The sequence below is a fragment of the Schistocerca americana genome, chromosome X (genome assembly GCF_021461395.2).
Source record: "Schistocerca americana isolate TAMUIC-IGC-003095 chromosome X, iqSchAmer2.1, whole genome shotgun sequence".
NCBI classification, from domain to species: Eukaryota; Metazoa; Arthropoda; class Insecta; order Orthoptera; family Acrididae; genus Schistocerca; species Schistocerca americana.
This window is the reverse complement of record NC_060130.1, coordinates 543,240,730-543,254,582: the sequence shown is the minus strand read 5'-3', so window position 1 is coordinate 543,254,582 and position 13,853 is coordinate 543,240,730. Positions and strand designations below refer to the sequence as shown.

Below are 13,853 nucleotides of genomic sequence, written 5' to 3'. Positions count from 1 at the left end.
ACAAGATATGTGTGTGATAATACAGAACTATTCAAAAGATTGGCAACACTCAACTCATCAGAAATTGTACTGGATAACACTATTTTAACTATATTCTGAGAGGTGTTCACTGTTCTGAAGGTTCTACTTTCAATAGGTTTCCTACAGAACCGCTTTCTTGTTTTTTTGAGATAAAACACAGGTTTCCTAATAATGTCAAAAGGTTTCCTTGGAACATACTTACATGGTGTATCAAAAAGAGTCATCAGATTTTTAAAAAATTATAACTATTATTTTATTTGATATATATGTGAGTGTATAATGAACTGTTGGAAAGAGCACATTCTCGAGATTTACATGGTTTCTGCTAGGTAGCAGCAATGTTAACCCACTTCAGTTCTAGAGAAAATGCTGTCAGGACAACAGAAAGCGTTTTGTGTTCTATGTTCTGTGCAGTGCAGGTCAGTAATAACTGTTCAGCACCGCTTTTGTGCTAGATATAGTTTGGATCCAACATAGTTTCACAAATAGTCTGTAGAAATCCGTTTGCCGTGCAACTCCACAGCTCGACGTGCCCCCGATGTCCATCCAGCATGTATTGCATCAACATTTACACATGAAACCATGAATTCAGCTACTGCAAGGTCTTCATGAAGGTGACAAACAAAAATGTGTGGAGTTCAGTAATTTTGTTATTGGCAAGATGGAGGATGACAGTTTTCTTCCATGCTTGGTGTTTAGTGACAAGCCAACACTCCATTTAAATGGAAAGGTGAACCGTCATAATGTGAGACTATGCGAAATGGAAAAATCGCATGGAGTTGTTCAACATGAGAGGGACTCTCCAAAATTTAATGTGTTTTGTGCAGTTTCACAGGAAAACATGTATGGTTCATTTTTCTTTGCCAAGAACACTGTTACAGGAAGCACATATCTCGATATGCTTGAGAACTTTCTTTTCCCACAGTTGGAGACTGATTTGAATGACTTCATTTACCAACAGGATGGGGTACCACCACACTGGCATCTAGAAGTGCGGGAATTTTTAAATCCAAAGATTACTAAACGATGGATTGGTCGCACTGGACCAAATGATTCAGCCTTACATTACTGGTCTCTAACGTCACGGGACCTGACTGTATGTGATTATTTCTTGTGGGGGTTTCAGCCTATGTGCCTCTATTACCAACAAAAATCAATGAACTGATGCATCCCATAACAGCAGCTGTGGAAGCTGTAACTCTAGACATGCTCGCTGCAGTTTGGGAACAATTTGAATACCACATTGACATATTCTGCGCATCTCAAGAGGGACCATACTGAACACCTATGGGGGCAAAAAATCTTTGAGTTTCCTGTTCATCAAAAAACAAAATTCATTGTAAATGTTTATTAGTTTCAGAAATATAGACATGTCAAATCAGATGACTCTTTTTGAGACACCCTGTTTTTCATTCTGGACAGGAGTTATTCACACTAATTTACAGATTTTCCCCCTGTAATGCATTACTCATTTGTATAAACCAACACAAATATTTTGTTTTCTTGTGTTGCTTCAGTTTTTATCATTATTTTATGAATTATGTAGTGACTCTTCAGTGACAGAGTGAGTGTGGTTCATGTGGACACACAGAACGAAAAGGACATGAGAAAAGAAACAAGGGAAAAACTGAGCCACTTTCCACACTTCCACATTTGCTACTAGAAGAGCAGTACTACCTACTGTTACTGAAACTGGCCACTGGAGGCAGACAGAAGGAGGAAGGAGGAGATTATTGTTTAATGTCCCATCAACAATGAGATCATTAGAGATGAAGCAGAAGCTTAGCTTAGGGAAGGATGGGGAAGGAAATCAGCCATGTGCTTTCAAAGGAACCACTCTAGCCTTTGCCTGATACGATTTAGGGAAATCACGAAAAACATAAGTCAGGATGGTTGGATGCAGGTTTGAACCATTGTCCTCCTGAATGCAAGTGCAATGTCATAACCACTATGCTACATTGCTCGGTAGGCAGGTAGAAGAGACACCTTATTGGATTGCAACAAAATTCATGCTTGGTGGTTATTTTGTCCTATTGGTACCAATTTTTTTATAAGCTCCCTGTAAATTTGCCATAAAATCAAGAATCATTTGACTAAATTCAATGAATTATTATGGAATACTATGAATTAATGAACAATAATGTCTGCACAAAAATAATTACAAATTATTATCAGCAAAATGTGTGTGAAGAATGTGCCCTATTTTTGTACAACATCCTAGCATTTGCCTCGAATGTTTTGGGAAAACCACAAAAAACCAAAATCGTACAATGCTCAACAAATTATTTTAATTACAGAACTCAATCTCAATGCTATAAAAGTATGAAGCACCTTTCTAACGAATATACTACGATTATAACAGTAACAATGGAACGAAAAAGGAGTTGTGGGGAAAGTATTAAGTGACACTTAAAATATGATCAACATGTAGATATCATAAGGTATTAGAAATTTGTTCAAAAAAAAAATTGATAGAAAAAAACTGACACATGCACATAGTGTTTTGTAAATTCAAACATTCACATGCAGAAAATTCTCATTCAAAGCCTTTTGTACATACCAGTTGCCAATCCTTTGCGCATTGAAACAATGGAAATACATTATCAATATGAAATAATTAAAATCAGGAGAACTATTGAGAAACTTCATTTCTCTCTCTCTCTCTCTCTCTCTCTGACACACACACACACACACACACACACACACACACACACACACACACACACACACACACACACACACATTTTGCACAGGAAAATTAGACATCTACATACCAGTTATTATAAGAGATGAATGATATTTGTATCTATTAACCATTTCCAGGATATTCCCACTTGGGTTTCATCAAATCAATTAAAATGGCAGTATTCAGAATTTTCTCTAAAATTTGAGACAAAGAATTCTAATAGCATATGTCACATTTAAGGAAATAACTAGACACACCTCCCCTAACTGCAAGCACGATAAGATCTTGAACAACTGGCAGGGCATTTCCATGTAATCGTTCTTCATTAAGAAGCAGGTCCACATATGCATCTGCTTTTTGACTGCATTTCCCCTCAATCATTAATATCATCACAGATTCTACCTATAAAAGATTACAGCAGTGATCATTATTGAAGCAAACACCTACCCTGGTTGAAAAAAAAATCACGAATAAATGAAAGAAGACAATGTTGCCATTAAAAAAGTCATTGAATTTTTTATAGTACTGAAGCTTTTGTTTAAAACATTCTAATAATCTTAATACTTCTGGCATGATTAGGCTAGTGAGTTTGTGATTAAAGCATCTAACTACTCTGACATTAAAAAGTGACTGTCTTAGCATGCAGTAAACTAACTAGTACACTGAAACTTCCTGGCAGATTAAAACTGTGTGCCCGACCGAGACTCGAACTCGGGACCTTTGCCTTTCGCGGGCAAGTGCTCTACCATCTGAGCTACCGAAGCACGACTCACGCCCGGTACTCACAGCTTTACTTCTGCCAGTACCTCGTCTCCTACCTTCCAAACTTTACAGAAGCTCTCCTGCGAACCTTGCAGAACTAGCACTCCTGAAAGAAAGGAGTGCTAGTTCTGCAAGGTTCGCAGGAGAGCTTCTGTAAAGTTTGGAAGGTAGGAGACGAGGTACTGGCAGAAGTAAAGCTGTGAGTACCGGGCGTGAGTCGTGCTTCGGTAGCTCAGATGGTAGAGCACTTGCCCGCGAAAGGCAAAGGTCCCGAGTTCGAGTCTCGGTCGGGCACACAGTTTTAATCTGCCAGGAAGTTTCATATCAGCGCACACTCCGCTGCAGAGTGAAAATCTCATTCTGGGAACTAGTACACTATTTACTTCATTATTTAATAAAGTTCAAACTTGACATTACAATAGAAACAGATACCAGAAAAATAAGAATCCAATAGTGTCACCAACAAGAAATGTAGGGAGGCAGTGACTGAAATACAAAACAGGACTAACTCTACCAGAACGCAGTCAGAAGGAAATTCTGAAAGTAGATGTTAATAAAATGATCACTGACATGGGACTTGGATTGCTGAACTTTTTATACACAAAAAAGTGTGGTTAGAGTGCTTGCATAACTGCAAACAGAATATAGCCCTAACAGCATGTGGAATACAAAAATCAAAAGAAGCAACAAAGAGTAACAGAGGGCCCTTGTGAATAAGATATGTTCTGAGCAGTTACAACATTCTGATGGCTACCAGTTGTAATATATGCTCAATTATCTCCTTATTAGTTAAATTCAACATTTTCAGATTCAATGAATAACTGGGTTATATGAAAGAATATAAGCAATAATTTCACTCAAAAATTGGTCACCTTAAAAAAAATTAGATAAGAACAAAAGATGCTCAATTCATAACACAAACAGCAGTTTATATATCAACTCTAGTGTCCATCTCTAGTGTGTTAAGAAAGCTTCAAAGCAAGCCTTAATGTTGAAGTAGGCATAGTTGGATACTTTTGCAGACCTCTTTTGCTTATTCCATTTCCAAGACCATTCCATAGAGGATCAGTGCAGGGAAAATTAACATTTTGGCTCTGACATAGATAATTGCTGTGCATTTATATTTTTCCAATATGTCCCCATCCTTCAGTGGAAACAATATGGAAGTTTACATTTTAATGTAATGCTATGTATAAGATGGATGGCACTATGTACTTTAAGACCTGATAGTGTAACTAAAACCTTTCTTCAATCACAATTTCAAAAGAAGCCCTCTCGTTATAACAAAATAAAAGTGGCTGGATGGCTCATTAGGAAGAGCAGTGCCTACAAAGCATCTTTCTTGATCGAGTCCCATTGCAAGATAGTTTTATTTAAAGTATCAGGACTGTACATGTTAATAGGCTTTTCCATCTTGAAGGAGCAATTTAACTTCCAATATGGGTGTAAAATGTATCCTGAATAACTGGTGCAGGACGACAGTATTTTAAGGCCCTTATGAGAGGGCTGCCATGTAGCTACATTACGTTTTGAAATGCACTGAAACACACATGGAAATTCATGCAAGTTAACTTCAGAATTCATACAATATAACTTCACCCGATTTGTCCCATCCTCTAAAGCTGACATTCAATGAAGAGTTATCTTTCTGCATGTGTAAGCATAATGGAATTTTGCACTACATCTACACTCTGCAAAGTGAAGTGCATGGCAAAGTGTACATCCCATTGTACCGGTTATTAGGGTTTTCCTCTATCCCATTCACATACGGGGCATGAAGAGAATGACTATTTCAATGACTAATGACTCCGTGTGCATTCTGATTAATCTAAGCTTGTTATTATAGTCCCCACGAGAGTGGTAAGTAAGGGGTGGTAGAGTATTCCTACAGTTATCATTTAAAGCCGGTTCTTGAAGTTTCTTAAGTAGGCATTCCCGGGATAGTTTACGTCTATCTTAAAGAGTATGCCTTTTCAGTTCTTTCAGCATCTCCATGACACTCTTCCACAGGTCAAACAAACCTAAGGCCATTTGTGCTGCCCTTGTCTGTATACATTAAATGTCTCAGTGCTACTTGGTGTGGGTCCCACACACATGAGCAACATTATAGGATGACTCTCATGCATTTAAAGTAAACTGAAAATGTTTCTCCTTGACAATTTCTTCTATTCCACAGAAGAATTTCTATTATTGTAACATATAAAAGGTAATGAGGTTGAATTACTAACTCACATCTGATTTTTTTTTTTAAGAAAAAGTGGGGGGGGGGGGGGGGGGGGGAATCTTATAAATTTCAACATATAGCCACATACACAAATTAATTCGCAACAGGAATGTAAAATGACTCATTTCACATAATTATGATTTATTGTGCAAAGTGATCCAGGAATATTAAAATAACTAACACAAGTGATTTGTAAGTATTTTCTCAATAAACCAAAGTCTCCTATCTGATTTACCCATGACTGAGCTTATGTGAGTGTTCTACTTCATATCCCTACACAGTGTTACACCCAGGTATTTGTATGGATTTACCGATTCCAGCTGTGACTCACTGATATTATCGGACTTTGAAATATCATAAAGATCTGATTGAATATTTGTACAGCATTTTTCAGAGAGTACTTCGTTATAGATAACTGTATCATCTGCAAAAAGTCTGAGGTCACTATTAATACTGTCCACAAGGTCATCAATATACAACATGAACAGCAAGGGTCCATACACACTTTCTTGAAGCACTCCTGAAGTTATTTCTATATATGTCAGTGATTCTCCATCCAATATAACATGCTGTGTCCTCCCTACCAAAAAATCCTTAATCCAGTCATAACATTTGCCTGATACTCTATATGATCATATTTTTCATTATAAGGCTGGAGGTGGTACTGAGCCAAATGCTTTTTAGAAATCAAGAAATACTGAATCTACCTATCTGCCTTGATCCACGGCTTTCATTATGTCATGTGAGAAAAGTGAAAGTTGGGTTTCCCATGTTCATTGTTTTTGAAATCCATGTTCCATGAACAATGTAAATCTGTTGAAGGTACCTCACTGTGGCTGTGCCCTTCCAAAGGAACCATCCCGGCATTGGCCTATGCAGTTTAGGGAAATCACAGAAAATCTAAATCTGGATGGCCAGACGCTGGTTTGATCTGTTGTCCTCCTGAACTCAAGTCCTGTGTGCTAACCACTGTGCTACCCCACGTGGTTCGTTTGTTCAACAGATCTACGATAAGTTGTAGTTAGACGAGAGGGATTCCATCAGGCCCTGGGGGCTTTGTTCAGTTGTCATGATCTCAGCCACTTCTCAATAACACTGACACTAGTATCTATTTCATTCATCTTTTCAGCGATACAAGAAATAAATTGTCACAATATTCCTGGGTTTTCCTTTGTGAAGGAAAATTTGAAAACAGAGTTAGGCATTTATGCTTCTGAATTGCTACCCTCAATTTCAGTTCGTCTCTCATCTGAGTGAGTGAACAGCCTTTACAAACAACCAGAATTTCTATGGGTTTTGCAAGAGATACCTCAACAGTATTCTGCTATGGTACTCACTAAAGGCTTCACACGTTGCTCTTTTGACAGCCAAATTTGTATCATTCCGCATCTCTCTGCCTAAAGGCACATGTTTCACTTTTTACATGTTATGCAACAGTCTCAGTCTCTGTTTCTTTACAATAGCTGTATGCCATGGAGTGTCCCTCCAACTATGAACTGTTCTACTGGGTACATAGCTATTCAGCATGTGCTCAACCATTCTTTTTAACTTGAGCCGTAGTTCCTCTGTATGCCTCTGTCCTGAGTTATAAGTTTCAAGTTTCTTATTGAGGTATGACATTAGTTACTGCTTCTTTATCTAGTTTATTGAACATATCAATCTTTCTACTTGTTTTAGTTGCCCTATTTACGTTGGTAACCATTGTTGCTACAACTGCCACATAGTCACTGATTCCAGCTTCAACATGGACATCTTCAAAGAGGTCTGGTGTATTTGTTGCCATTAGATCGAATATACAGTATTTCCATCATGAGTGGGGTTCTATCTGTTCTAGGTAGTTTTCATAGAATACATTTAGTAATGTTTCACAAGATGTCTTGTCATGGTCCACCACCAACTGTAACTATCCCAATCGATTGTTGGATGATTAAAGTCACCTCCAATGACTGGCATACTTACGTACAAGTGAATTGAGATTTTCCCCAAAAGATTTTGGTCACATCAAGAGGTGAGCCAGGTGGTCCCTAGAAGGTTCCAATCACAATTTTATGCTCACACCTGATACTGAGTCTTACCCAATCAATCTTGCATGTGGTTGCAATTTCTATCTCGGTGGATTTGAGTTTCTTGTCTACTGTGACAAATACATTGCCTTCCATTTCCCAGTAGCCTATTTATTTCAATAGGCTATACGGAAATTTTCCCCAAAAATCTCGCTGCTGTCAACTTCAGGTTTTAACCAGCATTCTGTACCTAGAATCGTGTGTGCTTCACAACTTTTTAGGAATGCTTCAAACTCAAGCACTTTGTTGTTCAGCAGTTGACATGATCTGCTCTGGGGACAATGCTGCTGATTGTGAGCTTTGTTGAAACTCCTTGAGCGAGGCTGGCATTCTTAACTTTCTCAGCCAGTCATGAAATTGGAACCTAAATGACAGTCATCACTTGTTTCAACATGTGCCACAATCTGCAGTTGGTTGCATCTTGCTCCCTCAAAGGCTGCCAGAATAGCCTCAACATGTTGAATGAGGCCCCCAGGCATATACACCGATTATACATCGTGTTCCTTCCCATCTCTTGCTGCAGTTTAGCCTAAGGGGAACCATTATTTGCCGTATGTTTGAACTGCCGATGATTTTAATAGATCCTACCCTTCTGTGTTTGCCTCACCTTGACATGGGAATATAATGTTTTGCAATGCGCGAAGCGAGTGTCACTGGCTCAGTTTCTTTGGAAGACAGCACACCCGAACTTGTTAGTTAAGAGGATGGATAAACACCTAGAGTTCTTCCTCGTCCCCATCTTCACTGTACAGGGCACTGGACCCACCACTGACACGTCAATCTCAGTCAAGTGGACGAGCAGTGATAGATCCTGCACAAGAGACAGTATCCACATTGGTCAGGGGCAATATTTCACAGGCTTTAAAGTAAGCGTGTGGATTTTCTTTCAATTTAAGATATTTTATACCGCAATTATTACCTTTAGCCCTTTAGAAATGAAGCAATTTACAGCGAAGACAAGATATCTATTATGACAACAGGGAAACTTGGTATAAAATTTACTGTCTATGTGAAACAATTTTCAGCTTATGGTTACTAACAAACAGCTCTAGATTATGATCAATGCAGACAATATACACTCTTGTTAAAAGAGAAGACTAACATGACACAATGTGTTAGTTATTTACATTAATTGTAAATCACAAAATCCAATTTATTACAAAGTAGGGTATGCCTAACACGCACAACTTTCAAGAATATATGTTGCAAACGTCCCAAAATTCTCAGAAATATTCCTTTTTTTTTTCATGCAAATGTATGACAAAATTAGGGCACTGTTGGTTTTGAATGAGGATGTTGTGGCCAAAAGTTCCTCAAGTGCACAGGTTATGTTTGCAATTGGACTATGTAACTTTCAAAATTACAAGAAAACACTGGACACATAACACATAAGATGTATAATGCACTCAAACAATGAACTTGCTGAAAACATGGTATGGGACCGAACAGAATAAAAACACACACACACTTTTAACTCAACATTTGCATATGTCTGCAGAAAATAAGAAGAAAGAAGACAGATTCCCTTTGTGTTAGTTTTTATGTTTATTTGGATTACCTATTTCACCTTTGTAACAGGTTATCTTCAGACTTAGATGGCTAATGATATATGATGGTACACAGCTGACCATATTGTGATGTAAACATAGTTATGGTAGCAATATACAATAAAACTATGTAGTGGTGCAAACTGAACAATAAGGAAATTTCTGCCAATTGTCACATGACTGACAACATACATCAGCATCCTCACATAGAAAAGGCCACATTCATAATAAGTTAATATTTCAAAGTAAAAGCTTAAAAAAATAAAGATCAAAAATTCATAGACATACTATATTACAATTAATACATACCAATTTTAATAAATACTTTTTAAAATCTGTATTTTGTTAGACATTTACTTTAAAATTTTAACTAATTATGACTGTGGCTTTTGGTAAATGAGGGCATTGAAGTCTGTATTAGCCATGTACAAATGTGTGTAACTTTCCATAACAGTTCAATTTGCACAAATTCCATTGTTTTAACTGAATCTTCACCTTGCTGAAAAACTGATTCACAGCAGTTCACTATGAACTGCTTTGTGAAAATTTCCTTTTTTTTTATTTCTATACTGCCTCAATGTGCATTTTTTTTTAATGACACATTATAACTACCTTTGTAAAGCTGTACTCATTTCTCTTCTTTCGTTAGATATTTGAAACCGGTACTCCATGTTAACATAAAAAATGGCCCAGATAGTGTCTTTCTTTCTTCTTTATATTAAAACTGGTCACGATGCCCTCTAACATCACTTGTTCAATTATTTAACGACAACACACTAATGTTGAGACTTTGAGGACAGCCTAATTATTATGGGGACCAAGTGCTTTGAATAAGGCAGTTCCACTATATATTGATCCGAACAAGTATACTGGAGTCTTAGTGTTCAAAATGGCTTAAGAAGTGGTAAATGGTCATATGACACTTATCACTTTTCCTTCATCTTGACTTAGCACTGACAATTAATTAACTAATTGTTGAATATTTTATAGTCTGTTAAGGAAATATGAGAACACTGGGAAGTTTTCTAGTGACTTTCTCTTTCAACAAATGACAATTTATGAAGAGTTTATGCTATCTGCAAGTATTATAAGGAAGTCTAGTACTGGTCTGAATTTCTACATTGTTTTCCATAGAATATTAGTTATTGAAACAAATTCAGTGTTATTACATATAACAGAACTTGGTAATGATATTTTTCACAGTTAGGTTTGCCTAACATATAATATAGCTTTTTTGAAATTTCCTCGCAGGTTTTGTTATAAATAATAATAATAATAATAATAATAATAAGTATTTCACATACGAAATGAACACACAAATCACGCTATGACACAGATTGGCCTGGAAAAAATAAGATTTCAAGATGGGCCACTATCGCAATCTAATCCAGATTTTGATCCGTCTATGCTATAAAATTCTACAGCAAATAGCCATTTACCTCCCTCTCATGATAATATAAATATAGGAACAGTAGGGGAAATAGAAATCTGCAGCTACAACCCTCCACTCAACAGAAACAAGTAAAAAATACCTACAATTTTGTAACTATATATTAAATGGATTACTGAAACTTCAAGTAAAATTAGAGGAGGCCTAATGGTTACTTTACAATAATAAAAACAACACAGTAATAGCATACAGGTAGGTTCTCGCATATAGGAAGTACAATCTGAACAGAGAGAGAAACATTACTAGAGGGCAGTTATGGGGTGTAATGCCTGTCGGATCTGTACCACATAAACGCTCACAAGCAATCAGCAATGTTGTCATGACAACATATTATTGGTTAGTTAAAAGCATAAACGTATCATGTGGAAATGCATAACAGTCTTTGGGAACTTATGCAAGGATATAACGCAAGTGTATGCATGCTTCAGCAAACGGAACTGTCATTTACATAACACAATTTGGAACATGGAAACAGCATTATTTGCACTAACTACTGGTGGTTGTTAGACGAGACATCGTTGACTCACCTGTTTCGGAAGTTTCAAGTGTTCCAGTATGGTTTTCATGCATTTATGATTAAATGCCTGATCCCACCAATTGTCAAAAAGTTCATGTAACGATAAGGCACATATCGCCGCATAGGAGTAAATGCCTGCATCCGTCAAAACCTCTGCCATATCTATTCCCATAGGGCCTGAAATAATTTCAGCTTGGTAACAACATCGACAGATAGCAAGTCGCGGTTAAAAGTAACTCGTTACGATTTTAATTTCACGAAGAAACCATTTTTAGACCTGGATTCACATTTTTGACAGCAGTTACATCACTGTCTCCACTGCAAACACCACCTTCACTTTCCAATGATTTTTCTCTTGTTTCCATTAAATTATCAGATTGTACATAACATTCACGAAATAAACGTAGTATGAAGACACAGAGACAACCAACAAAAATAAATCTAAACTCTGTAAATTAGAGGGTTACAAAACGTCATGCTCGTGAAAATTAAAAACAAATATGACAAAGACAAGTGAATAGCGCGTATTGCCAACCCTGAAAAAAATGGAAGAACAATATATCGATTTTTAGCACCAATAAGCAATTTACCAAAAAATAAGTAAAAGTATGGAAGGAAAAAAACATCATTTTAAACCATAATACAAAATAAACTAAAAATTTTCAAGTTTATCATGGGAAATAATTGAAATTTTGGAATCAGTGTGGGTGTCCACTTGAGAGTAAACTCGCTGAGTTGCTCTCGAGAGGACTTCTCGGGGAAAAGTCGCAAGTAAACAGGCGTCACTAAGTGTGTTGCCCAATTTGACTCGCAGCTGCCGAATCGCGGGTGGAATCGCGAGTTGCTCTCGAAAAGTGTTCCTGTTCCAAGAGTCCCTGTCTGTTCGTTGTGCAATGCAAGACGCGGAAACAATGGCCGTGCAAAGAAATTATAAAATAACACACTTTACGAAGCAAATGAATGCATATGGAACGTAAAATGTTTCGAATATAGAGAGAGAATAGAGAAATACGAACTTTTGCAACAAATGGGAGCGAAATTTCCTTGTTCGGCAGAGGAAGTTCAGAGAAAAGTACACAATTTAAGAAACCAGGTACCAAAATTTAATGTTAATAGAATCTGAACTGCAAATAAATACTTGTGTTGCTCTTTTTAATACAATCTGATTATACGAAATTAAATAACACTACTGGCATTGTTATGTGTGATTAAGGATGGAAGTAGTAAGTTTGGAAACAAAAATTTAATAGTAGTCTGTCATCTTTTAAGGTATGTCAAGAGTTGAAGAACACTAAGCAGATAAGAAGCGCAAGTGGGGCGGATAACAATTACAAAAGCAGTTGGCCTTACTTGGATGCACTTAAGTTTGTTATTCTGGGACTGGGTGGCTGTATTCCTACACAAAGCGAATTAGTATATTTAACTCTGTTCTTCAGAATTGGCCGTCAAATATCGATGTGTCAGTATTGCAAAGAAACTTCTTTCATACTAGATTGTTAGTATTGTCTGCATTTTATTTCTCAAGTTTCTATTTTGTGAATCAGAAAAATTACAGTATCGTATTTGTTTTGTCTCTGCCATGGTAGGGTACATCACTTGTTACTCCGAATTTATTATACCACTTTCAAACTATTACTGTGATTCCTTACAATTACTAAATAGCTCCGATGATCAATTTCAGGCAGATAAAAGTTCAGATAAGGGAAGCTATAATTCGTGAAACTAACTATAATTCCTATACAAGCGCTAGCGCTTCCTAAGCATTGAATGTGTATGCACAACACCTCTCTCCTACAATTCTTGGATGCTTGTGAAGAAAATTCCGCCGCAGCAATCGTTGTGCATTTCAGGCCGGATAAATTTCGAACTTGAGATATGTACTGAAACTGATACCACATTGTACTTACATTGTTCTTAAATGAAAAGTTGTCTACCTTTTAACCAGTGATTAGGCCCATATGTTGTCGAGTAAATACTGCTTTTGAAAGCACCGTAAATTTTGCCAATAGCATTTTGATGCATGAAAAAAATATACTAGAGATTGCCATAAGAATCTTGTAAAAATGACTGTTGCGCTTTATAGTTTGCGGATAATTCCAAAATTGTTTTGCATCAGTTTTCGATTCCACTATTAACACATTATGCCCATCAACATGTGGAAGAAAGGAAATAAAGCTAAGGAGTCAGTTGGAGATGAATTTTCGTGTCTGCAGGACAAGGTGAAAGACAACTGCCCAATTTGAAAATTATGTTATTATATTTACTTTTAACTTTATTTCGTTTACAGTGAAAGTAGCCACGACATTGGTGGTAAACAAGCTAACAACAATTTTGCTCTCTTTCTGAGGTGGGTGAAGAGCTGAAAAATGTGAGCAACCGAAAAATTAGATACAGAGAAGATGAAAATCACAGAACTAATTGGTGATATTTCAGTCTTTTGGAAGCCGTTACTAAAAGAATGCTTGCAGCTCTTTGCTCAGGTTGAGATGTCTCTGCACTGTCAACTCACTTCACCTTTACTAGTTATCAAATAATCTTTAAATTTCCTCACATATTTTTGTGACAGTGGAGCATTATTTCTAT

The 13,853-nt window shown here is 36.8% G+C and overlaps 1 protein-coding gene across 1 annotated transcript in view; it reads right to left on the bottom strand.

The window, feature by feature from the left end:
- The window catches only part of LOC124555713 (transmembrane and coiled-coil domain-containing protein 4-like), a 130,314-nt gene extending 118,568 nt beyond the window's left edge, over positions 1 to 11,746 (bottom strand). Inside the window, exons 1-3 of the mRNA XM_047129720.1 lie at positions 11,548 to 11,746; positions 11,281 to 11,447; positions 2,965 to 3,109 (exon numbers count right to left, since the gene is read on the bottom strand). Of these exons, the coding sequence (XP_046985676.1) occupies positions 2,965 to 3,109; positions 11,281 to 11,447; positions 11,548 to 11,635 (400 nt within the window). The 5' untranslated portion in view covers positions 11,636 to 11,746. The remainder of the gene's footprint in view (positions 1 to 2,964; positions 3,110 to 11,280; positions 11,448 to 11,547) is intronic.
- Between the last annotated feature and the right edge of the window lie 2,107 nt (positions 11,747 to 13,853).